The sequence below is a fragment of the Megascapheus bottae genome, chromosome 6 (assembly GCF_031878675.1).
Source record: "Megascapheus bottae isolate mThoBot1 chromosome 6, mThoBot2.hap1, whole genome shotgun sequence".
Taxonomy (NCBI): domain Eukaryota; kingdom Metazoa; phylum Chordata; class Mammalia; order Rodentia; family Geomyidae; genus Megascapheus; species Megascapheus bottae.
Window position 1 is genome coordinate 59,922,168 of NC_143514.1, and position 26,552 is coordinate 59,948,719.

Consider the following 26,552-nt stretch of genomic DNA (forward strand, 5'->3'; position numbering starts at 1 on the left):
ACTCTGAGGCTCTTGATCAGTGATGAGTCACTGCATTTCCTAGATTTTATACCAGTAAGGCTAAGAAGGCCTAGACACCAATACACAAATAAGCAACATACACACGCCTCCACGCTCATCCCCTATAGCCATCTGCTGCCTCATTTCCACAGAAACCAATAGAAAAATTCCTCTGTCCCCCACTGGGGGCTACTACAAACATCAATATTATGAGCAGGAAGGTGAGCAAGTTCTTCCTGCTCACATACTGCCAAAGCTGAGGAACTAGCAGGAATAAGAAAGAATTGAGTCTACTCTGTGACTACAGCTGTATTGAAGACCTAGAGATCTGGAAGGAGAAGGCAAAAAGATTGAGATTCCTATTAATAAATATGGCAAAGCCAGTGCACACTTTCAATTTCAAGAAGCTGAGGCAAGAGAATCTTGAGCTCTGAGCTAGTATGGACTACATAGTGAGACATCCCTCCTGTTGTCCTAATAAAGTAATCAAGGAAGAGAAGTTCTGGTTTGGGTTGTAGCTAGAATGCCTCTCAGAATCAAGTTGCTCTCGACAAAAATTGCACTTAAATACTCCCATGACAATGAGGAGTTAAGTATTTCTCTAATGAATGTAAAGGGGGAAGTCGACATGTTTGACTAATGCTCCTGTTTTACAGAGAAAACTTTATAAGCCTAGAGGATCAAAGCTGCTGCTTGAAGGGGGAATGGGAAGAAGGAAGCCCATAAGGGTAAATTTTGTTTTGTTTCCAGAAGAGTCTAAATTTATAGCCAGACTACACAGTTAGGAAGCTCTGAGGCTTTCTCCTTTGGGCCTATGATTTTCCTTTGCACCTGATTGGGTGAGCCTGCAGTTACATTTTCAGAGGGAGCAATAGAAGCAACAGGAGGTAAGCTGGTGACTCACACCGGTAAACCTAGCTACTCAGGAGGCTGAGATCTGAGAACCAAGGTTCATAGCCAGCTAGGGCACAAAAGGACCTAAGACTCTTTCTCCAATTAACTTCTAGAAAACGGGAAGTGGGGCTTGGCTCCAGGGTAGGGCGGTAGCCTTGAGCTAAAGAGCTCAGGGACAGTGCCCAGGCCCATGGGTAGGGTGGTAGCCTTGAGCTGAAGAGCTTTTTCAAGCCCCATGACCCACCAAAAAAAAAAAAAAAAAGCAACAGGAGGTGGCATGTACTCAGGAGGACATCTAGTGGTTGAGTATGGCAATACAAGGAAATAAAGCCCTTGAATTCCCTTGCCCCTTCTAGCAGATGCCCTGCCACCACTTTTTTTTTTTTTTTTTTTTTTGCGGGGTGGGGGTGGGGGGGAGCCGGTCCTGGGGCTTCTAGTCAGGGCCTGAGCACTGTCCTTGGGCTGTTTCAAGGCTAAAGCTCTACCACTTGAGCCACAGCACCACTTCTGGCTTTTTCTGTGAATGTGGTACCAAGGAATCTAACCCGGGTCTTGGTGCATGCTAGGCAAGCACTCTACCACTAGGCCAAACTCCCAGCCCGCCCTGTCAATTCTTTCAGTTTCTCAAATGTGCTTTCTCATCTCAGGGCCTTCCATACTGCTTTTCTCTCAGACTATAACCCTTTTACCACTCTCCTTCCCTTGGCATGCTTCACTTCCACTCATGGAAACTCCTGCAGGGAATCTTTCCTTGTTCCCTTCCTGCACCCTTCTGTTATGTCCATTGTATTTGAACATATGGTTCAGTATATTCCTTCTTTCCTTGGAGAGGGTGTACAAGGTATTGCTACGTAGCACAGTTGATAGTCCTCCTGCTTCAGTCTTCCATTCCTAAGATTATAGATATGCACCACTCGCACTAGACTTGGTCTTCATCCTTCCTACAGCCTTATTTCTGTAAGTCCCAGAGCTCACTCTTATCTATGTTTCTTACCATGAGACCTTCAAAGATATGACAAAGAACCTAGTATATATAGGGAACTAATTAAATATTTGCCTAAAACGTTAAGAGCACAAACAAATGAAGCAGGTGATCCCAAAGTATTTAGTGGTTTGTGGTTTTTTACTTCACTAGAATATTTCAAAAGATAGTATAGGTTGAAGATAATATAGTTAGTGAATGCATTCTTAATATGCATAAAGCCTAGATTTGATCCCTGTCATACATGCATGAGCATGGAGAGAGAGAGAGAGAGAGAGAGAGAGAGAGAGAGAGAGAGAGAGAGAGAGAGAGAGAGAGAGAGAGAGAGAGAGAGAGATTTGTAACTCACACATCCCTTATCTAAACCTAGCATTCAAAGTTCATCATATTTTGATGTCTACTTTCTAGCTGATCCACCATGATACCCTCATAGAAAACATCTTTCCCTATAATCAAACCCCAAGTATTTGTTTGAAAGTTCCACTCCCTCCAACTCCATCTCCTGAAGTTCTATTCAAAAGTCAGGGCTGGGAATGTGGCTTAGTGGTAGAGTGCTTGCCTAGCATGCATGAAGCCCTGGATTCAATTCCTCATTACCACATAAACAGAGAAACCTGGAAGTGGTTTTGTGGCTTAAGTGGTAGAGTGCTATCCTTGGGCAAAAGAAGCTCAGGGCCAGTGCCCTGAGCCCCAGGACTGGAAGAAAACAAAGTTCATTTTATTTTTTTTTAAAAAGTCATTGGTTTATTGCTATATTTTCTTGTCTCTGGGTTAACAACTTTTTTTAAAAATATTTATCTTTTATTTGGAGTTTTTGTCCATTTTTTTAATATTTTTTATTGTAATTAATAAAAGGGTTACATGATATTTGCCAGATAGAAGTGCCTTAATTCACATACATTGATACCCTTTCACATGTCTTGGTACCCATTACCCTCCCCCCCACCCCCACAAAGTTCATTTTATGTACCAGAACTCAGCATGGGTACTGTCCCAGAGTTCCCCCTGCCCAAGATTAGCACTTGAGGTCCACACAAGTTCACTATAAGCTTTTCCTTTTGGGGAAGGAGGGAGGATGTCAGTTGTGGCGCTTGAACTCAAGGTCAAGGCACTGTCCCTGAGCTTTCATACTCAAGACTGGTGCTCTACCACTTTGAGCCACAACTCCTTTTCCAGTTTTCTGGTCGTTTATTGGATATGAGAGCCTCATGGATTTTGCTGCTCTGGCTGGATTCAAACCACCACCCTCAGTTGTCAGCCTCCTAAGTAACTAGGATTACATGTGTGAGCCACCAGCACCCAACAACTTCAAGTATTTTTGGTGGTTCGGTGAAGGTAAAAGTCTCACAGACTTTCCTGCCCAGACTGGCTTTCAACCATAATCTTTGGATCTCAGCCTAAGTAGCTAGGATTACAGGTATAAGCCTCCAGTGCCTGGCAACATAAAGTTATTTTAAATCAACCCAAATAAAAATGGTTCTTGGGGGGGCCAGGAGTTTGACCTAGTGGTAGAGTGCTTGCCTAGCATGCACAAAGACCCGGGTTCAATTCCTCCATACCACATACATAGAAAAAAAAACTGGAAGTGGTGCTGAGGCTCAAGTGATAGAGCTCTAGCCTTGAGAGAGAAAGTCCAAGGACAGTGCTCAGGCCCTGAGTACAAGCCCAGGATTGTCAAAAAAAAAAAAAAAAAAAAAAATGGCTCCTGGGCCAGGAGTTTGGCCTAGTGGTAGAGTGCTTGCCTAGCATGCACAAAGACCCAGATTCGATTCCTTAGTACCACATACATAGAAAAATGCTAGAACTGGTGCTGTGCCTCAAACCGTAGAGTACTAGCCTTGGGAAAGCCCAAGGACAATGCCCAGGCCCTGAGTTTAAGGCTCAGGACTGGAAAAAAAATGGTTCTCAAAATTCCACTGCACTCTTTCTTCTATTTCTGGGGCTCCACCAATATGTTTACTGTGGATGTCTGCATGGCTGTCCCCTTAACCTCCCTGTTTATCAGTGCTTTGAGGACAGAGACATCTATTTTATCTTCCATCAGAGAGCTTAACTACATGATTAATCAATTTTTGCTTTCTTGGCACTGCAGATAGATAGATAGATAGATAGATAGATAGATAGATAGATAATTTGCAAAGGAAATGTCCCCTGAAGTATGGAGAAGATGGATCTGTAATACAGGATAACTGAGAATCCAAGTCAATGCTACTTCTTGTGCAGAAAGAAGAGAGATTGCAAAACCATTCCTCCTTCTGCTACTGCTCCTCCTCAACTTTTAGGAGGCTTGCTCTCAGCACTTTTCCCACTTGGCTCATGCTGCACTATTTTTCATGTGCTAATTGAGGTTTTATAAATAAACTCTTGTTAGTAAGGTGTGTGTGTGTGTGTGTGTGTGTGTGTGTTTTCCCCATTCCTCAGGCTGCCCCCTTTTACATTCCCTACAGTAGCTAGTGTCAAACACTGAAAAGGCTGTTTAGCCTAATCTTTTAGCCCCCCACTTGGGGAAAATATAGTTGCCTCATTCCAGTTTCAACAGTCCTGACTCCAGGCCCAGCTCCTCCAGCTTCTTGGACATAAGCTTTGGCCAATTCCAGCCAAAGTTCCCTTTTGCCTAGTTCCTAAAAACCCTTTCTAAGCTTTGCCCCAAGTTCCCAAATCCACGCTGGGGTAGAAGACCTTGCCTGCTCTCATGCTGCCCCCTTCTGTTTGGAAAGTGTATCATCTCTAATTTAAGATGCCTAGATTGGGTGCCAGCCACCCAAGAAGACAAAATCCCTGCCACCAGGCAGCCTGGTTGCTATAGCAACCCTCAAAATGGTTACCCAGCCATCTGGATAACCATAGTAACTGGCCAAGTCTCATCATTTCCCTTCTTTGGCATGTCTGAGTTAAAAACCAGAGAATCCCCTATCCTTTTCTGGGGAAAAATGGGCAGAGGGTAGACTCCTGATAGGCAACTGTCCCCACATGCCCCAAAGCTTCATATGACACAGTGAAGATAATGGGTGTGAAGATTCTGTGAACCTTGAAGTACAGCACAGATGTTAGCTGTTATCACCCTACTGTGCCTTGTAATGGGAGAGGCAGTGGGTTGCCCTAGGCAGAGCAAAATCCACGCTCAATTTGAGCCTTTACTGGCCAGAAATCTCAAGCAGGCTACAGAACTCTCCAGGTATCAATCTCCTCTAGTGTAGCACATCTGCTTCCTAAGGTTGTTTTGATAATTGAGCCTAATACAACATGTAACATGCTAAGCATTTGGAAAACAAAATAATCAGTAGTTGTTAGAAAAAGTATTGGTCCTTCTATAGTCTCCCAAGCTCTATGTATGGGAATACAACTTTTAATTTCCTTCTTGAAGAAATCAGATTAAGCCAGACATTGGTGGCTTTTGCCTGTAATCTTAGCTACTCAGGAAGCTGAGATCTGCTGATCACAGCTCAAAGCCAGAACAGGAAAATCCCTGAGACTATTATCTCCAATTAACTGCCAGAAAACCAGAACTGGAGCTGTGACTCAAAGTAGTAGAGTGCTAGCCTTGAGCAAAAAAAACTCAGGCAGTGCCCAGGCACAGAAATCAAGTCCTACAACCATAAGGGGGAGGAGGAGGAGGACAGGGAGGGGAGGAAGAAAGGAAGGGAAGAAGAGGAGGAGGAGGAAGAAGGAGGAGGGGGAGAAAGAAAAAGGAGGGAAGAGGAGGGAGGAGCACAAGAGAAGGAGGGGGGAGGGGGAGGGAGGAGGAGGGAAGAGGAAGAAAATAAATCTGGTTAACATGAGCCTTGCTTAACTACATATATGCAGTGTCTCTTCCTACTCTGGGGAAGAAGGGTATCTCATCCTTTATGGGGCCCATGCAGTTCTCACTAAATAGCTCAGGCAATTTACTTTTCTTTTTTTGGAGGGTCATGGGGCTTGAACTTGACCTGGGCGCTGTCCCTGAGCTCTTCAGCTCAAGGCTAACCCCCTACCCTTGAGCCAAGCCCCACTTCCCGTTTTCTAGAGGTTAATTGGAGATAGGAGTCTCAGGTCCTTTTGTGCCCGGGCTGGCTTTGAATGTTGATCCTCAGATTTCAGCCTCCTGAGCAGCTTGGAGTATAGACGTGAGCCACTGCACCCGGACCATTTTTGTGGAATAGAGATTACCTGCTATTTACCTAGGAAGCTGAGGGAGAGAGAAAGGCAGCCTGGAATTAAGCCCTAAAGGAGGATGGCCACTGTCCTCAATGAGATCAGAATGACCAGCTTCAAGACAGGCCAAGGACATAGATCCTTCTCACAGAACAAATGTCCCCTCCTCAGTGATTTCAGTGTCTTTCGTCTGAAGTACAGATTCTTGAAACTGAATTTTGAAATCTGTTTCTTGGAGATACTTTCCCCAATCACATTAGCAGAGTCTTGATTCAATCCCAGGGTCCATGAGCTAGCAGTGTCAGGTGGTACAAACCAATACCATCATCAAAACTCAGCTTCCAGTCACAGAATAAGTATGCTGTAAGTTTTGCTCTGTGTGTTGGGACCAGAGCATGAACCTAAGCTGGAAGGACTAGAGGACTGGCTGAGCAACACTGGAAGTTTCACACTGTCCCTGGAGCTTAGCACTGCAGTTAGAATCCCTCAAGAAGATTCTGGGCAGTGGGTCAAGTGACACTGGCTCCAGTCTTTAAATGAAAACTCTGAATCAGACAAACTAATATATTTGCTACTAGCGAAAGGGAAGTATAATGGTTAAAAAGTAAGGCAGGAGGGACCAGGAGTTTGGCCTAGTGGTAGAGTGCTTGCCTAGCATGCACGAAGACCCAGGTTTGATTCCTTGGTACCACATACATAGAAAACCCAGAAGTAGAGCAATGACTACAGTGGTGGAGTTCTAGCTTTGAGAAAACCCAAGGACAGTGCTCAGGCCCTGAGTTTAAGCCCCAGGACTGGGGGGAAAAAAGTGAGGCAGGACTGTAGGCATGGTTCAGTGGTAGAGTACCTACTTAGAGAACCTGTTTTGAAACCCTGAATTCAAACCCTAGTACTCCTCCCACATATACAATATTTTTAAAAATGAGGTAGGAACTAGGTGTGATGGTATATGCCTGAGGCCTATAGTCAATCCCAATACCTTTGAGACAGCACTGAAAGGTAGGAGGATCACAGTTCAAGGCTGTCTAGCAGACTGCATAGTAGACAGGGCCAGGTATCTTACTCCAGCAATCTCATTTAGTCCATCCAGCATTGCTCCTCTATTTTAACAAGAAAGGCTTAATAAAGTTAATAATTTTGGGCCTGGAGTTTGGCCTAGTGGTTAAAGTGCTTGCCTAGCATGCATGAAGACCCAGGTTCGATTCCTTGGTACCACATATAGAAAAAAGCCGGAAGTGGTGCTGAGGCTCAAGTGGTAGAGCTCTAGCCTTGAGAAAGTCCAAGGACAGTGCTCAGGCCCTGAGCTCAAGCACCGGACTGGCAAAAAAAAAAAAAAGTTAATAATTTTTCAGGGGACCCCACTAGCAAATGATGTAGCCTAGCTGCATAGTAAGAATCTGTCTTCAAACAAACAAACAAAAAAAAAAAGCAGGTGGAACCAAAGTATTTAATTACCTGAACTTTGTGTGTGTATGTGCACCAGTCCTGGGGCTTGAACTCAGGGACTGGGCACTGTCCCTCAGCTTATTTTTGTTCAAAGCTAGCTAGTGCTCTACTACTTTAATCCATAGCATCATTTCTGGCTTTTTTAGTAATTAGCTTGAGATAAGAATCTCACAGACTTTTCATGCCTAAGCTGGCTTTGAACCTCGATCCTCAGCCTCCTAAGTAGCTAGGATTACAGGCATGAGCCACTGATGCGAGAGTGTACTTCTTTCCCCCCTAAACATAACAAGGAAGGCAGAAGTGAAGTATTAATAAAATAAAACTGGGCCAGGCGTGGTGGCTCCTGTCTATAATCTTAGCTACTCAAGAGGCTGAGATCTGAGGATCCCAATTCAAAGCCAGCGCTGGCACTAAAGACCATGAAACTCTTATCTCCAATTAAGCACTAGAAAAATGGGAAGTGGTGCTGTGGCTCAAGGGGTAGAGCGCAAGCCTTGAGCTGAAGTGCTCAGAGACAGTGCCCAGGCCCAGAGTTCAAGTCCCAAAACCAATAACTAAACAAACAAATAAATAAAACTGGTCACCGTGATAGATAACTCTTGGTTTTGGGTGTTTAAAATATTGCTTTCCAATTTTAGAACATATCTGAAATCTAAAAAGTATAGAGAGCTTTGCTGTGGCTAGAACTGAAACACAGCACTGAGCAACTCTGAAAGGTATGCTGTGTGTACGAGGCTCCAGGAGACGCCATGTTCACTAAGGAACGTTGAATCCCAGATCTCTGTTTGTTAACAGGACATCCTAACAAGTTCCTCACCTAATTTGTTGAGAACAGCAGCCACTTCCCAGGGCCCTGGGAGGATTAGGTCGTGTATATAAAATGATGAGCATGCATCTAGGACTCTACACAATAGTTGTTTTGTTTTGTTTTATCCATAAATTACTAGGGGATTCTGGATGGCATTAGCTCTCCTAAACTGAGTCTACAGATAACTCCTCAACCATTTTCTGTATTCACCAATTCCTAACTGCCATGAGCTAGCTATTCTCTTTCCATGTTCCTTCTTTCCTGAGGCTGAAGAAAAGAGAGCAAGAACAGAAAGGAAGTAACGGATGTGTCTTTTCTTTTCAAGAGGTTCTGGCAAATTTCTGTTTCTTTTCCAAGTGCCAGGTCAAATGTTATCAGTGCTCTTAGGGTGAGAAGCAGAAGGCCCTTCCCTCTCAGATCCTCTTAAGATTCTCCTTTTCTTGCATATGGCATAAGTCCTTCACAGCCCAGTCAGATTCTAGAAGGAAGAAGCCCTGTGAAATGTTTAAGTGAACAAACACTGACCACTGAATGAGCAATGGAGTAAATCAGCACATTCATAGGGCCACTGCAGAAATGTGTGAGTGAGTGAATGAATGAATGATATTCAAGAAAAGCTAATGCATTTCAAGGCTTCCTGCATACCAAATGTAAAGCCTACCATCTTACTTGCACAAATCTTATTTACTCCACTCTGCAATTGAGGCAGCTCTCTTGCTCTCCTACTTTAATGATGAAAGAGTGAACTTACCAACTTTCCAGGGTCCCCAAAGTGACAAGTGATAAAACAGGAACTCTAAGTCAGGCAACCAGTGGTTCATTCCCAAAATCCTAGCTACTCAGGAGGCTGAGATCTGAGGATCATGGTTCAAAGCCAGCCCAGGCAAGGAAGTCCAGGAGACTCATCTCCAATTAACCACCAAAAAAGCTGGAAGTGGAGGTGTGACTCAAATAGTAGGACTCTAGACTTGAGTACCCAGGCTCTGAATTCAAGCTCCTTTACCAGCACAAGAAAAGAAACAAAAATACACGCTAGGAATGTGGCGTAATGGTAGAGCGCTTGCCTAGCATATACAAAGCCCTGGGTTTAATTCCTCATACCACATACACAGAAAAAGCCGGAAGTAGTGCTGTGGCTCAAGTGGTAGCGTGCTATCCTTGAGCAAAAGAAGCTCAGGGGCAGTGCCCAGGCCCTGAGTTCAAGCCCCAGAGCTGGCAAGAAGGAAGGAAGGAAGGAAGGAAGGAAGGAAGGAAGGAAGGAAGGAAAGAAAGAAAGAAAGAAAGAAAGAAAGAAAGAAAGAAAGAAGGAAAGAATAATGACCCCAACTGACTCCAGAAAAGTAATTCCTCTGCCTGAATGAGCCATTGTGGAAAGGAACAAGTGAAGGTATGAGAAGGGGCATGCCCAGAGACACATCCAGAAAGGTTACAGGAAGAATCCTCCCCATGACTGCAAAGTAAATGCCTAGTAACTTTCAGGACAGGGATAAGGCACAGGCTTAGATCAATCATCTACCCATAATCCTTTTTTTTTTTATTACAGGGTCTCCAGAGCATCTCTGTAGCAGTATCCTCAGTCCAGAAAATCCAGCCAGTAGTATACATTTTCCCACTACAGAAGAGCCAAGACAGCCAGGAAATTAGTCAGGTTCAACTGACAGTAGTAACCAGCAGTCACAGGGCCAAGCCTAGCTGTAAGTCCTAACTAGAGCTAACAGGAATAGACATCAGCTGGGTATAGCACTTGGCAATGATGGATTAGTAATGCTCACATTTCAGTATGTCCACAGCTCTTCCCATGGGGCAGACAGCTGAAATAAAGACAAGTACAGCACTAGATCCTGCTGCAGCACCAGCTTCTCTTTGGGCATCTAATCTCTGAGCCCATGGGACTGAAAAATGACAGCCTTCCAAGGTTCCCACAATAAACCAGTCGTTCCTCTGCATTCCTGACCTCTGGAGCAGACTCTGTGTCACCTGGAAGTCACTAGGAAAGATGATGAGGCCTGCATCGCACCTCGTAACACAACAACCACCTCCCCTGACAGCTTAGGTCTCACAGGGACCCTGAACCTCAGAGAAAGAATAGACTGGCTGTCTTTTCTGTCACTCCTATGGCAGAATTCTGCCCATGTGGTCATTTTCCATCCCTGCAGCTAATGTGACCCAGATTTACTTTCAAAGAGCTGCAGCTGAGCTGGTGGCGTATCGCTACAATTCACTCTGTCCCACTTTCCAGAGCCTGCTCTTTTGCTACTGAAACCAAGCTCCAGGACTGGGCCAGGGACTCTTAACCACACTGCCAGGAAGAGGGAGAGAGTAGGGAAGAAGACAAAGCTCAGAAGGGGGTGTGTGTGTGTGTGTGTGTGTGTGTGTGTGTGTGTGTGTGTGTGTGTGTGTGTGTGTGTGTTGGGGGGAGTTTGCCTGCTCAGGAATTAAGAGTTCCCTGTAAAATTGTTTATAAAGTCCCATTTCTCACTCCTTCCTTTCCTTCTTCCTACCCATGGCTTGTCATGATAAACCACTTTCATCTACTCTTTGACAAAGCCCTGGAACAAACAAAGGAAAAGGACAGAACTAACAGGCTTGAGCTCCTTCCTTGCTGGCCTGGGAAACTGCTGCCTTCCCTGGTTGCCTGGGTAGCTAGAAAGAATGACTGCTAAGTGCAGTAACATGCATATGAACCCGTGTTTGTCCAGTACATTCTGATCATTCAGTGACCACTGGAAACTGGTGTTGTCACTTCCAGAAATTGAGGCTCAAGAAGAGAATTCACTTTGTGCAAGCTTTCTGATCTCAGATCTAATTGACTTCACAGTGCCTGAAATGTGGCTGGGGTTCACACCATTTTTTTTTTTATTGAAGGAGGGAGGGAAGGAGGGAAGGAGGAAAGGAAGGAAGGAAGGAAAGGAGGAGGGAAGGAAATAGGGAGGGAGGGACAAATGCCTATCAATATCTTCTCACTGCTATCTCCTGGAAAAAAGACCTATGGACAAAGAGGAAGAACAGAATTCCTCCTCTGACTGTGCACCACTCTCTCAGGGTGTCTGCCTGGGACAGAAATGCAAGATAGGATTCCTAACTACAATGAGCCACACGTGGTGGAAGAAAACAAACTTGGCAACAAGGAACTTTAAGATAAAACCAGTAAGGGCAAAGGAGAGATACAACTGCTGTCTGACTAGAGAGATCAGAAAGGGATTCCTGGGGGAGGCTTCAACAAAGTGGCTATAGGTATGGTTATTTCAGTAGCACCTGCAGAGGGTTCTCAAGAAAGAATCCTGTGGGTGCTTAACTAGAAGATCCATCCAGCCTGAGACCCTGTGCTCCTGGGCTTCACAATACACATGAGGATGTAATTAATATTTGGCTTCTATCCTGAGTTTCATAAGAAAGAATCACATCTTCAGTTATCTTTTAAATATTTATGACAAGAACAGGAAGGAGCGGGGCAATATTCAGGAGGCTGAGCAAGGAAGATCACAAGTTTGAGGCCAACCTGGGCTATACAGCCAGCTGTTGTCTGAAAAATTCAAACAAAACCAAACCAAGCAGAGCTTAGATATGTGATGTTAAACAATGAATCTAATTGATGGGCAAATGGTGAATCCTTCCTGTACCCATCCTTGCCCTAGCTGAAACTAGAGACTTTACTGCCATCTACGGGAGATTTCTCATAGCAAATATACAAATCTACAATGAAACACATGTGAATGATGCCCCCTAGAGTTGTGCGCTTGTAAAACCACATGACACCTGTCCTGCACCCTATATTTCATCCATTCCCCACAGACCCCAAGAATATCACCTTTTTTCTGTTCCCCCTCTTTAGGGTTGTATTCCTTAGTAGGACAACTTCCCCAGCTATCCCTTCCCTTGTTGTACCCCCAACAATATTACTTCTGATATTCATCAAAGACAGAGAAAGAAAAAGAAACAATGCTTCCTCCATTTTTGTCACTCCCTTCTCCTTCCCTCCGCCCCCATAGGCCAGATGGCATGGCTTCTCCCAGAAGTGACCAAAAGGTCTCTCAAATGATTTTTTTTCTTTTTTTTTTTTTCTTCTTTGGGTGGGTCATGGGGCTTCAACTCTGGGCCTGGGTGCTGTCCCTAGCTCTTCAGCTCAAGGCCACCATCCTACCCCTTGAGCCACAGCGCCACTTCTGGTTTTCTAGTGCTTAATTGGCAATCGATTTCACGGACTTTAGTGCTTAGGCTGGCTTTGAACTGAGATCCTCAGGTCTCAGCCTCCTGAGTAGCTAGGATTACAGGCATGAGCCATCACGCTGGCTGAAAGCAAGTCTTTAGATCACAATGAGGAGTCAGACTGGCCTGGTTGCCTGAGGAATGGAAAATGCAATGTGCTTAGACTTAGAAGATCAGTGTCTACCAATCCTGTATGACTACAGCAACTCCCTTAAGACCTCAGATGCTACCAGGTGTCCTGTCTACCTCACAGGTTTATTAGAAAATCCCTATATAACCAGAAGCCCGATGAACAGAAACAAAGTATTGTTCTAAGTAATTCTTGGAACACTTCAGTGTGGCTGGGCTTAGGGAGTTAAAAAAGTGGGGGAGGGGGCAAGCAACAGGAGGGAGAAAAAAATGGAAGGAAAAGATGAAGATGGAAAGACAGAAGGAAGAAGGGTTGTAGCATGTGTGGAGTCTTGACTTTGCAGACTGAGACATGCAGATCTTTTTTTTTCTTTTTCATTTTTGCCAGTCTTGGGGCTTGAATTCAGGGCCTAGGCTCTGTCCCTGAGCCTCTCTGTGCTCAAGGCTAGTGCTCTACCACGTAAGCCACAGTGCCACTTCTGACCTTTTTGGTTTATGTTGTTCTGGGGAATCATGCATGTTAGGCAAGCACTCTACCATTAAGCCACTTTCCCAGCCCAGACATGCAAATTTTCTCGGCCCTCACTGGCCTCATTCCTCTGACATGTGTAACAAGCAGTGTGCCCCCAAAGTAGCCTGGGAAAAGGAAGTCTCTGTATTTAGGGAAGTTAATCCTAACACCCCAGTTGGCTTTGCAAGCCAAACCCAGAGGGAAGAGAAAATTGCACAGGCCACAGTTGGCTTCCAGTGTGAGCCTGACTTCATTTCCTCTCAGAAGGCGAGACCTTCTACAGAGCTTCAGGGCATCCAGGGTTTTGCAGACATGCCCCTTCTGTGCCTACATGAAGGAGTTCCCACAGAGGCAAGGCTGCTTTTTTCATCAGATGGGCAGAGCCCCCACAGAATCTAAAATCACATGGAGACTTTAGACAGACCCTAAAGTAGCAGTCCCGCCTCGTCTCAGCTGCCTCTCTTCTCTCCTGTGAAAGAAATACGCCCAACTGCAGCACACAGTTATTTTTAACCATGGCAATCTCCCCATTTTCAGCCTCACCAGCCCAGCCCCCTCCTCAAGAGAGACACTCCGCAGTGTCAGAATGTAAAGATCAGCACCCATGCCAGAAACACAGCCCAGCAGCCACCCAGTCCTTCTCTTGGCTGACCTAGCAGGATTCTGAGATGATTTTCTTGAGAATGAAGGCCCCTTATATCCATTCCACTTTTAACCGAGACTCAGAAACTTATTTAGAGGCCTCCTCCAGGAAGAATGAAGAGGAAATCATCACAAAGCTATCTAGAGATGAGTGTAAGCGATGGAGGGAAAGGAAGGGAATGTAGGAAGGGCTAGGCACTGGTGGACCACATCTGTAATCTAGCTACTAAGGAGGCTGAAAATCTGAGGAGTGAAGTTTGAAGCCAGCCCTGGCAGACAAATCCAAGACACCCTTATCTCCAACCAACTAGCAAAAAGCAAAAGCGGAAGTGTGGCTCAAGTGGCAAACACCAGCCTTGAGCAAAAAGCCAAATGAGAACACAAGACCCTGAGTTCAAGTCCCAGTACCAGCAGAAAGAAAGGGAGGAAAGGGAATGGGAGGGGAGGGATGAAGAGGGGTGGGAAGGGATGGGAAACTAAGTGTAGGAAGGAAAAAAGGAGCAACCACTCTGCCTTCCAGAGAATGGAAGGTCTGTGACTCAGAGACCCCTGAGTCATGGCCCTTCAAGGTTGGGGACAAGCAAAGCTCTTCTGGCATCCTAGAGACAGCTCTGGAACTGTTGCTGACAGATGCTGCATGGTCAAAGGGAGGGCCTGAGACTTCCTCTGAGGTATCCCTAATTACCCACCAGAAGTTCAACCTGCAACATGCCAGGCTCCACTATGGTAGAGCTCCCCTGAAGCTCATCCCTGCCAAAATCCATTCCCAGTTCCTCAGCCCACAATAACAGTCTCCTTGTCTAAGTTCCCCTTATAGCCCACTGCCTATTCCTGAATCACATTCTGCCCCATATTATCTTCCAAATATGCCTTCCTTTCCATCCAGTGATTCGATACTGGTTGTTCTCTAGCACAAACAAGGCCTGGATAAGTAACTGGGGTCAAAGCGTAAACAAGGCATAGTCCCCAAACTGCTCACAGTCCTGAGGGAGTGATGGGCTCCCTGGGGAGTAACTGCTGCAATGTGCAAAGGAACACAGACAAGAATATGGATATGAGAGCGGAGGAGGAAGCTTTGGGCACCACTGGGGATGTTAGGGACAGAGGAGGTGGCACTTAAAAGAGGAAGGAGGGGTTACCAGTGTCTCACAGAGAAGAAAATTAAAGCCTGGAGGTTTGATCCTGCAAGCTGCCTACCTCTGAAGGGCAAATTACAGTACATTGTCACAGGGCTGGGACAGAGGTAGCAGCTAGTAAAGGAGAACAGGTAAAAATGGGGTCTGGGGGCCTGGAGTTTGGCCTAGTGGTAGAGTGCTTGCCTAGCATGCATGAAGACCCGGGTTCAATTCCTTGGTACCACATACATAGAAAAAAGCCGGAAATGGTGTTGAGGCTCAAGTGGTAAGAGCTCTAGCCTTGAGAAAGCCCAAGGACAGTGCTCAGACCCTGAGCTCAAGCCCAGGACTGGCAAAAAAAAAAAAAAAAATGGGGTCTGATTTGGATGCTTATGCTAAAGTCCTGACTACATACAGGCAACAAGGAATCAAACCTGGTTTATTAGCAGTCCGGTCACAGAGTCAAGTTTGCATTTTAGAATAAAACATTCTGTCAGTCCTATGGAAGAAGGATAACAAAACTGAGATAATGAAAACTGTTAGGTGATTAAATGGAAGGTCCAGGTGAGAGATTATAAAAAGTAGAGGAGTGTGAGGGCCAGGAGTTTGGCCTAGTGGTAGAGCACTTGCCTAGCATGCACGAAAACCCTGGTTCCATTCCTCTATACCACCACATTGAAAAAAGCCAGAAGTGATGCTGAGGCTCAAGTGGCAGAGCTCTGGCCTTGAGAAAGTCCAAGGACAGTGCTCAGGTCCTGAGCTCAAGCCTAGGACTGGCAAAAAAAAGTAGAGGAGTGAGTGCATTATCTGAAAGACATAAAGGAGGTCTAGAGTTTGGCCTAGTGGTAGAGTGCTTGCCTAGCATACACAAAGACCTGAGTTTGATTCCTCGGTACCACATACATAGAAAAAGCCAGAACTGGTGCTGTGGCTCAAGTGGTAGAGCTCTAGCTTCGAGAAATCCCAAGGACAGACTCAGGCCCCAAGTTCAAGCCCCAGGACTGGCATAAAAGAAAAAAAAAAAGCGGCCTTGGTGATGAACTGAAAGCCAGTGACATCATTGAATTAGCTCTATCTTTCTCTCTAGGCTGTGACACAGATGCGACACGTGCTGGGATGCTGAGCACACTGCAGGGGGCAGCTGTTCGTGCCTTCACTGAAAGCAGCTCCTTTACAGAGTCAAAAAAAAAAATTGGAGGGGCTTTATATTTGTGATCTTATCAAATCCTCAAGGTATCCTTGCACAGGAACATTCATAAGACAAGGAAATTGAAGCTCAGAAGGGATAAGAGCTCAGACTGGTCAGTGGCAGGGCTGCAGTCTAGCATCTCATCTCTCTGACTCCAAAGTCTGCATTCATAAGCACTGCCTAGCCAGGTGTCAGTGACTCACACCTATAATCCTGCTATTCAGGAAGCTGAGTTCAAACCAGCCCAGGCAGAAAAGTCTCTGAAACTCTTACCTCCAGCTAACCACCAAAAAACGGAAGTGGAACTATGGTTCAAATGGTGGAGCCCCACCCTTGAGTGAAAAGTTAAGAGATGGAGCCCAAGTCTTGAGTTCAAGCCCCAGAAAAGGCAATAAACTAAATAAATAAGTAAATAACTAAATATGCCTAGCTTGTTGAAAGAGAACTGAGCACGACAGGCCCAGAAGGAAGCAATCCCCAATCCCACACTGAGTCACAGGAGAAGGTGTACATGCTGCCAGAAAGCAAGGTGAGTGGAACTAACATCCCCAAGGACTTCCTTATAAGGGAATGACACACTAGAACTCAAAAAGAATCCTTAAACATGCTGTTCACTGTAGCACTGTTGACTTTGAAATATTTAGAAAGTCATGAAATATTATATGCCCTTCAAAAATAGCTCTAAAGCCTGAGGAGTGATTTGAAAAAAATATTTCCAATATGAGATTAACTGAAGCTAGTAGTCCTAACTACTCAGGAGGGTAAAAACATAATTCAAAGCCAGTCTAGGCCAAAATAAATAAATAACCCCCCATTCCATATAAACACACAGAAAAATAAAATTATTTTTTAAAAGAAAAGAAAAAGTTAGTGAAGAGTCAGATCACTATGGGGGACCGGCCATGAAGGGATCTAGACAAACTAAAACAGAAAGGAAGGAGATGCAGATTGAGAACAAGCTCGTGGCAGCATCCGGGGACATGCTTTTTTTTTCTCTTTCAAGCTCTTCCTGAATCTTTCCAAGAGTAATAACAACTTAGATAGCTGCTGGCCTGGTCATGACGACCCTTCGGCTCTCTACCCACCAGCATACTCCATGTTTGCCAGCCCATCCTTCCCTCATACCCAGAGCATCCAGTTTGCTGTGGGGAACTTGTCTTACCAGCGACTCTGACCACAGCTCGTTCTGCAGGGTCCAGCACCGAATCCTGGCTTTTCCGCTTTTTCTGCTCATGCAATGGCAGGTTCCAGGGCAAGGTGTCCCCTGGAGGACAGGGAGAGAGGCTCCCTGACCGCTCGCTTCTATAAGACCGTTCACTCCGACAGGACCTCTCACTCCTACAGGACCGCTCACTGAGCGTTTCTTCATCTGAGGAAGACATGGCCAGGCAGAGGCTGCAGCAAGAGGATTTGGGAACCCAGGGAGAGGGATCTGGAGGAGAGAGATGAATGTGAACTGATGGAAGAATTCACATAGAGCACCCTGAGTCCTGGGAACTATGATTCCAGTCCTGGCTCTGCCACTGATTTGTCCTTTACCAATCTACATCTCAGCTTCTCATTTACAAAATGGGATGATAATACAACCAGGACGAATTCATGGGGTTTGGCAATAACAGGATTAGGTTCATACCTTTAATCCTAGGTACTGAGGAGGCTGAGACCTAGAAGATCCAAACTAGAAGCCAACCCAGGCAGAAAAGTGCTCAAGACTCCACCTCTAACTAACCAGCAAAAAACTCCTCTTTGGGAAACTAAAACACAGTCTCAGTGGCAGACACAAAGTATGTGTTACATCATAGACACACATTCCTGGATTTCTCCAGCAGTAGATCAAATAAAGTACTAAACTTAAAGTACAGTAGATCAACTTATGTACAAATTCTGGTTCAGCCACTTACAATTGGTGTAATCAAGGGCAAATCACTCCACCTCTCAGAGACTCAGTGTCATCATCTGTAAAATGGGGATGATAGCCCAGTTTAGAGGACATTCTAAGGACATAGTGAAATTAACAAGTAAAATTAGCTGGTACCATGGATGGCGCATAGCAAGCATTAAATAAAACATTCACTGGCTTATTGCAAAATCTGTGTGGGAATAAGTCGTAAAGCAGAGAGTGGAGGGAATGATACTGAAGGTCAGCTTTCCTGGTCATTTAGCTAGTGGAGCGAGTTGAGTGAAAGCCAGCTGGACTCCACCAGCCAGACTGGGCAGCCTTCCCTCAGTCAGGCCAAGCTCACTCCCAGAGCCATCTGCTACTCATGGCCCACCACCCTGAGGGCTCCATCAAAGCCAAGATGGCGCATACCTTCAGCTGTCAGCCTTCCTTCAGGGCCCAGGTAACTAGCTCTAGGGTCCAGAAGAGCAGGCGCTACTGACTTTCCCTTTAAGGAAAATACTTGCATATAAGGCTGAGTGGAGACAGAGAAGTGGACTAAATAGCTGGACCCCCATGGATCTCTGGAGGAGCTTCTAGATTCTGGAAATCTCAGGCAGGAGGCAGCAAAGGGCAGACACAGCCAGTCCTGGGTCACTGGTAGATGTCCACCAGAAGCACAGAACTCAGAAATAATAAAAAGCAACATCAAACGGTGTAGGAAGATCCAGGCAGCCAGTAGCAAACAGAACGGGCCTGCCAGGGACTCCCCGTGCCAGGAGCTCTGTGGGTCCTCCTGCCGGGATCCAGCCACAGGACGTAGACGGGAAAGGGCTCAGGGCCTAGCACAGCCTCGCCCCTTCTCCCAACACTGGCTCCCACCCCCACCTTTCTCTTCCGGTGCCCACTTTCCCATTCATGCCAGGTCGGTGGGGAGCTGAAGTGGCAGCCTCAGTTCCAGGAAACTCAGGCTGCGCTTCCATCTGACCCCCAGGCACCGGCAGGAAAACGCCCCTCCCCTCAGACCACCTGCTCATTCCAGAGCCGCCCATCCCTCTCCTAGACGCCCATTTTACTACAAAGGCCCGCTCGTGCGAGGCCACCGCAGGACGACACCGTCCCCTCCTCAGCTCTACCCCCGCCTGGCCTCCGGCCCCTCGCGCACACACCTGTTTGGCCTCCGGCCTCCCACGTCACCCCTCGGTCACCCGGGTCACTCCATCAGGCTCGGGTTCACCGAAGCGCGCACCCATCCTCCCGGCCTCCCCGAAGGCGCCCGGCCGAGGCCATCTGGGGACCTGACCCGGCCCCTCGGCCGCGGCCCGCCCCACCTGGCCTCCACCCTCTCCCCGCGGCGGGGGAGGGGCGCCGCGAGCCGGCGGCGGCGGCGCGGGGTGGGTCCGCGTGCCCGCGGCGCGCGCGTGGCTGACAAAGAGCGGGGACGCGTGACCGAGGACCGGCCGGGAGCAGGGGCCAGCGGCCGAGCCCTGCGGCCGGGCAGCGAGCGTCCCGCCCCGGCGGCTCCCTGAGCCATCCCCCGGCCAGCACCGGTGCCTCATCTTCCCGGGAAACACGCCTCCCTCGGGTCCGGGCAGCGCCCTCCCGAGACACCCCAGCTCCGCGCCCTCCCCTCCAGCCGGCCGGTGGCGGGGGGCTGCAGGTGCCAGGCCCGCGCAGCCCCGGTGTCCACGCCTGTCACCTCCGCCAGCCCCTGACCCCGGCCGGGGTGCGGCCGCCCCGCGCTCTCCATCGCCGCGCCCCAGTCGCCTCCACGCACCCCGCGCATCGCACCGGGCAGGGAGCCCGGATCCCATCTCGAGCCAGCCCTTACCCTGAGAGCGGAAGGAGGAGGAGGAGGAGGAGGAGAAGGCCGGCGGCTGCAGCGGGGCACGTCCCGGGCTGGAGCCCAAGAACCGGAGCACCGCGGAGCGGAGGGGAGCGGCGCCCACAATGGCCGAGCTCGCGGCGCCGAGCCCCCCGCCCCCCGCGCCCTAGCGGCAGCGGCTGAAGCAGAGCCGGCGCAGCCGCCCAACCCGCACCCCACCCCCAGCGCCGACGCCGCCCCCCGCCCCCCACGCGCGCTCCCCGCCCGGCACCCCGCCCCGCGTCCTGCGCGCCCCGGCGCCCCGCTCCTCACTGACCCCGCGTCCTCTTCAGCTCCCCGGGGTCCTCTCTCTCTCCGACTCTCGACTCTCAGCTCCTTCCTGGAGGCCACTCGTGTCCCCAGGGCCAATTCACACCCCACATTCCCCGCCCTCTGCTCAGCCGACCTCTCCGCCCCGGCCCCGCGGCCGCTCGCTGACCCTGGCCAACCCGCGCGCCCGGCCTGCCTCCGGGACCCGCTCTCCGCCAGCCCCGCCGGCTCTCCCAGGCCGCCCCCTCCCCCGCTCTGGAATTACCCAGCCCCTCCCCCACCCCGCCCACTTCCCCTAAACTCGCTCCGTCCTCACTCCAGGGGCCCTGCGGCATCGGAATGCAAGGGGGCTCCTCTTCCCCAGGGATAAATGGAATGGGGAGACCAGGCCTGAGGAGGGAACTCGGACTCTGAGCTAAACTGAACCAGGCTAGGCGGCATCTCCGAAGTATCACCCGTTGACAAAGCATTTATTGAATTCCTTGTGCGTGCGTGAGCGTGAGCTGAAGGTACTGAAAATAAAAGCCAAGAATACCTCTGCCTTCCCGTGGTACAGATAAGTCCGTTGTCCAGAAAGGGAGGACATTTCTCCAACTTCACTCATAATCTGCAGAGAAGCTACCATGTGGGCATGTCTCCCGGTAACCTGCAAAGTGCATTACCTGGGAGATGTCAAATTTAATCTTCAGCCAGGTGCCAGAAACTTGTGTCTGTCATCCTAGATACTCAGGGGGCTGAGATCTGAAAAATCACAGTTTAAAGCTACACCAGGAAGAAAGTCCCTGAGGCTTCTCTCACTAGCCACCAAAAAGCCAGATGTGGCTCTAGTAACAAAATGGTAGCCTTGAGGTAAAAAGCTAAGGGACAGTGCCCAGGTACTCTTGAGTTCAAACCCCAGTACCCTTATTCATTCATCCATTAATACAACAAATAAACACCTGCCATGTGTTCCACCCCATGCTAGGAAGAATAAGATGCATTGGACCCCTGCCCTTTGACCCCACTGAGTTTACAGTCTAGCAGGAGAACTAGGAATTATAATGTATCTCATGGAATAGCATTGTGATCTCTCATTTGTGAAAGCAGACTAAGAGTAGATGATTTACTCAAAGGATTAAAGTGGATGATCCCAGGGCTGTAGCCCTGCTGTTGGAGTCTCCATCCTCTGCTCTTTTCACTGTAATGACAGATTGAGTGGAGATTGTGTGTTCATTTGGAGCACTTTATAGAAGTCCTTGAAGTTCGAGGACTAAGAAATTTAGCTTAAATTTTGCAATTTGAGTAGCCAAAGAAGGTGTCAAAGTAGAAGAATGAGACAGACATGGTGATGTATGTCTGTAATTCCAGCACTCCAGGAGGTTGAGGCTAGGAAACCAAGAATTTTAAAACAACTTGCTATATAATAAGATTAATTCTAAAAAAAATAATAATAATAGTGAAAGTAAGTCACAGCCTGGTATAAGATATATATGGATGGTTGCACAGGAAGACTACTGCAATAGTCACAGGCAAAGGTAATGAGGCTCTGGGGCAAGAGATGTGATTCAGAATCATCCGTGGACCAACAATGGAGATGAGAAGGAATGTTCTCTGCCTACTGGGTTTCTGGGTTTCTAGGTACTCAACCACAATAAATAAAGGAAAGAAGCACCATTTACCAAAACACATAGGTGTGCTAAACAATGTTCTGGGCATTTTGTATATGTCACTAACCCATACCCCAAACGAACTCTTTATAGTAGCTATCTTTATTATGCTTATTTTACGAATAAGGAAACAGGGACTTGGAGAAGGTAAATGACTTCTAAAACTTACAGAGAAAACTTATGTTGGAGCTGATATCTGAGTCCAGGCCTATCTAGCACCAAATCTCATGCAATAAACATTGTTCTGCACCCACTAAAGCAAAGAAAAGAATCCAGGTCCTTTCATTAGCAAAGGCTCTTTTATTTAGACCACAGGTACTGCTGAGTCTTCTGGGAAAATGTTCGGAGTCCATAATTGTAACTGAAACTGTGTTGAGCCAATAGTGCAGGCTCCTTCTGTGATATCTTCTCCTTGGAAACCTGCATTGGTTTCAGCCCAAGAGAATTCTACAGCCTGATTCTTACGTTTGTGTGAGCTGTGAGATTTTTTTTCTTTTTGTCAATTGTAGGGTTGAACTCAGGACCTAGGTGCTGTCCCTGAGTTTCTTTGTGCTCAGAGCTAAGGCTTGATCCCTTGAGCCACAATGCCACTTCCAGTTTTTGAGTGGTTAATTGGAGATAAGAGTCTCTTGGGGGCCCGGGAGTTTGGCCTAGCGGTTAAAGTGCTTGCCTAGCATGCACAAAGACCCGGGTTCGATTCCTCGGTATCCCACATACACAACCAAGCCGGAAGTGGCAGAGACGAGACACAACCAAGCCGGAAGTGGCAGAGACGAGACAAGACTGCAACAAGCGACAGAGAGCGAAAGCAAGCAAGCGGAGCCGGAGCCCAACCGAGTGGTGGCCGGAGCGAGCGGGGCCAGAAAGAGAAGGGGGCAAAAAAAAAAAAAAAAAAAAAAAGTCCCAGAAAAAAAAAAAAAAAAAAAAAGAGTCTCTTGGGGACCTTTCTACCCAGGCTGACTTTGAACTGCAATCCTCTGATCTCAGTTTCCTAAGAAGTTAGGACTACAAGCATGAGTCACCAGCACCTGGCATGAAACTTCTTAAGTTCTTGACTCATGGAATATTATTCAGCTTTAATAAATAACAGGTCACTAGTGGCTCATGCCTGGCTACTTGGGAAGCTGAGATCTAAAGATAAGTTGGGCAGGGAAGTCTATGAGACCTTTATCTCAATTAACCAGAAAACGGGAAGTGACACTGTAGCTACAAGTGATAGAGCTCAAGGACATGAGGTTTCTGAAAAGAAGATGTAGTATAGAATTACCCAATCAAATTGACATATGTTACTTCACATACTCATTTTCTGTGTATATGTCGTAAGAACACTTAAAATATGCCTTCTTAATAATTTTCAAAAATACCACTTTTTTTAAAAATAGTGGGGTTTGAACTCAAAGCAGGTACTCTACCATTTGATCCAAGCCTCCAACAATGCCTTTTTATTTTTATTTTAATATGATTAAGCCTATGGGACTTGAGTTCATGACCACAACTGAAAAAATGGGGGTTAGTATCCTTTAACTTTCAACAATATGTATTTACTTGGAAAATGGATCACAAAAGAGACAAGCACAGGACAGGGAGTTTGGCCTAGTGGTAGAGTGCTTGCCTAGCATGCATGAAGACCCAGCTCCTGGGTACCACATACATAGAAAAAGCTGGAAGTGGTGCTGTGGCTCAAGTAATAGAGTGCTAGCCTTGAGGAAAGTCCAAGAACAGTGCTCAGGCCTTGAGATCAAGCCCCAGGACTGGAAAAAAAAAAAAAAAGAGAGAGAGAAAGAGACATGTTGTTTAGGGGCCGGGAGTTTGGCCTAGTGGGAGAGTGCTTGCCTAGCATGCACAAAGATCCGGGTTTGATTCCTCCATACCACATTACATAGAAAAAAGCCGGAAATGGTGCTGAGGCTCAAGTGGTAGAGCCTTAAAAAAATCCAAGGACAGGGCCGGGAGTTTGGCCTAGTGGTTAAAGTGCTTGCCTAGCATGCACGAAGACCGAGGTTCGATTCCTCGGTACCACATATATAGAAAAAAGCCAGAAGTGGTGCTGAGGCTCAAGTGGTAGAGCTCTAGCCTTGAGAAAGTCCAAGGACAGTGCTCAGGCCCTGAGCTCAAGCCCAGGACTGGCAAAAAAAAAAAAAAAAAATCCAAGGACAATGCTCAGACCCTGAGCTCAAGCCCAGGACTGGCAAAATATATATATATATATATATATATATATATATATGCATATATATATATATTGGTCAAAAGATACAAAATTTCAAATTTCAGCTAGGTAAACAAGTTCCTGGAATCTATAACATATAACGACAGAAATAAAAATAAGTGCACTAATGGCTGGGCACTGGTGGATCATGCCTGTAAGTCCTAGATATGCAGGAGGCTGAATCTCATCATCTAAGCCAGCCTGGGCAAGAAAGGCTGTGAGATTCTTATCTTCAATAAACACTTAGAAAAAAGATGATAGTGGTACTGTGGCTCAAGTGATAGAGCACTAGCTTTGAGTAAAAGAAGCTCAGAGACAGTGCTCAACCCCAGGATTGACAAAATAATAATAATTACTATAATCAGCACAAAAAATGAGCTGACCAAGAAGTGGAACATTTTGGGGGAGGTGGGCAAAGGGGACACAGAAATGGAGGGATATAGGATAAGCAAATACAGTCATTATATTTAATGTACATTATATAAAAATTGAATTATATAATTTGAGATAGGGATGGGAGGAGGAAATGATGGAGAAGAAAGGAAGAGGTGACATTGACCAAGAAGCATTGAATTCATCCATAACCTGACATATGAAATAACTTAATAATAATAGCTAATAATAACTTGTACAATAACTTAATAATAATAAAATAAAAATCCTTGGATCAAGCATTTGGCTTGGATCAAGTGGTAGAGTACCTGCTTTGAGTTCAAACCACAGTACTATTTTTAAAAATAGTGTGTTTTTGAAAATTATTAAGAGGGTATATTTTGGGCTAGGAGTTTGGCCTAGTGGTAGAGTGCTTGCCTAGCATGCACCAAGACCCCGATTCGATTCTTCGGTACCATATACATAGAAAAATGCTGGAAATTGTGCTATGGCTCAAGTGGTAGAGTTTAGCCTTGAGAAAGCCCAAGGAGCCCTGAGTGCTCAGATCTGGCAAAAAAAAAAAAGGTATGCTTTAAGTGTTCTCAACACACACACACACACACACACACACACACACGCACACACACACACACACACACACACACACACACACACGCGCATGCACGTACGCATGCACACAGTAAGTATGTTAAGTAATACATGTTAATTTGATTGGGTGATTCTATACTTTATCCCTTTTTCAAAACATCATGGTTGGCCTCAGAAGTATAACTTAATGGTACAGCACTTGCCTAGAAGGCTCAAAACCCTGGGTTCTATCCCCAGCACAATCAACAACAAAAACTAGAGAGCCAGGGATAGTGTGACATGTCTATAATTCCAGCACTGGAGATATGGAGGTAGAAGGATCATGAGTTCAGGCTGGCACCCTGAGACTCTATCTCAAAAAACCCAAACCAGAACCTGTCTAGCAAGTACAAAGTTCTAAGTTGAAATCCTAGTAACACCCCCCACACGCACACACAAATTGTTAATGTTGACTACATATAACTTTCCTCAATTGAAAATAAATTTTAGGAACTAAGATTGCAACCCAGGGACAGAACACTAGAAAGAAGATCCCAGATTTCATCCCAAGGGTTGTATTCATGTATGTATGTATGTATGTATGTATGTATGTATGTATACATACATACATACATACATACATAGTTAAATAAAATTTAAAAACACCAAGGTTCCTATGAGAAAAGCTAAGAGGTAAGAGGCATGAGACAGTCATTTTTATCTTAGAAATAAGGGCCAAGGCTCTTCTCTGGTGAGAGAGGAGCTTGGGCACACAGGGAAAACCCAGTTGAAAGCCAAAAACCTGGGGGAGGGGGAGTTTGGCCTAGTAGTAGAGTGCTTGCCATACCACATACATAGAAAAAGCTGGAAGTAATGCTGTGGCTCAAGTGGTAGGGTTCTAGCCTTGAGAAAACCCAAGAACAGTGGTCAGGCCCTGAGCTCAAGCCCAAGACTGACAAAAAAAAAAAAAAGTACCTGGGCATGAAAGTGCTGCCTGGAGCATCGGGCAGGGTCTCAGTAGTCAGGGCCAGCTGCCAGAGTTCATGAGAAGGGCTGCCAAGTCAACTAAGAAGACGACTTTGGAAGCTTTTCCTGTTCCACTTCACTGCCCTTCCCAAATCTGACCACCAGGCCTGTTCTGAATTATTCAGGCTATGAGCTGTTAGAAGTTGGAGCTTCCGGACATTTCTGGATTTGGGAAATTTTAGCTGTGACTCTCAGGGCTGCGTCTGTAGCTACAACTGTGTTACCCTAAGATTGAGCTACTGGTGAGATTTGCTAAGAACTTTGCATCTGGCAGCCTACCAGTGACCTTGGGCTACTGGGCTTCAATTCATTTCAGCAATTTTTTTTTTACTGAGGAATACTATGTTCTGGGAAAAGCTTGGGTTCTGTTGGGAACATGGAAAAGAATCCAATGAGGTCTTCATCCTTGAGGATTTGAGGGCTGATAGAGGACACAGGCACTTAAAAAATTGCTTTTCTGGGCCGGGAGTTTGGCCTAGTGGTAGAGCGCTTGCTTAGCATGCATGAAAATCTGGGTTCAATTCCTTGGTACCACATACATAGCAAAAAGCCGGAAGTGGTGCTGAGGCTCAAGTGGTAGAGCTCTAACCTTGAGAAAGTCCAAGGACAGTGCTCAGGCCCTGAGCTCAAGCCCAGGACTGGCAA

General features: G+C 46.5%; 1 protein-coding gene across 9 annotated transcripts in view; it reads right to left on the reverse strand.

Moving 5' to 3' along the window:
- Macf1 (microtubule actin crosslinking factor 1) overlaps window positions 1-20,128 on the reverse strand; it is a 372,611-nt gene extending 352,483 nt beyond the window's left edge. For 3 of the 9 annotated variants that reach the window (XM_090335127.1, XM_090335128.1, XM_090335126.1), the window contains exons 1-3: window positions 20,074-20,121; window positions 17,955-18,009; window positions 17,216-17,485 (exon numbers count right to left, since the gene is read on the reverse strand). In XM_090335127.1, the coding sequence (XP_090191253.1) occupies window positions 17,216-17,435 (220 nt within the window). In that variant the 5' untranslated portion in view covers window positions 17,436-17,485; window positions 17,955-18,009; window positions 20,074-20,121. Of the gene's footprint in view, window positions 1-17,215; window positions 17,486-17,954; window positions 18,010-20,073 lie in introns of all 9 variants that reach the window. The other 6 variants (XM_090335123.1, XM_090335122.1, XM_090335132.1 and 3 more) reach the window with 4 other exon arrangements.
- Between the last annotated feature and the right edge of the window lie 6,424 nt (window positions 20,129-26,552).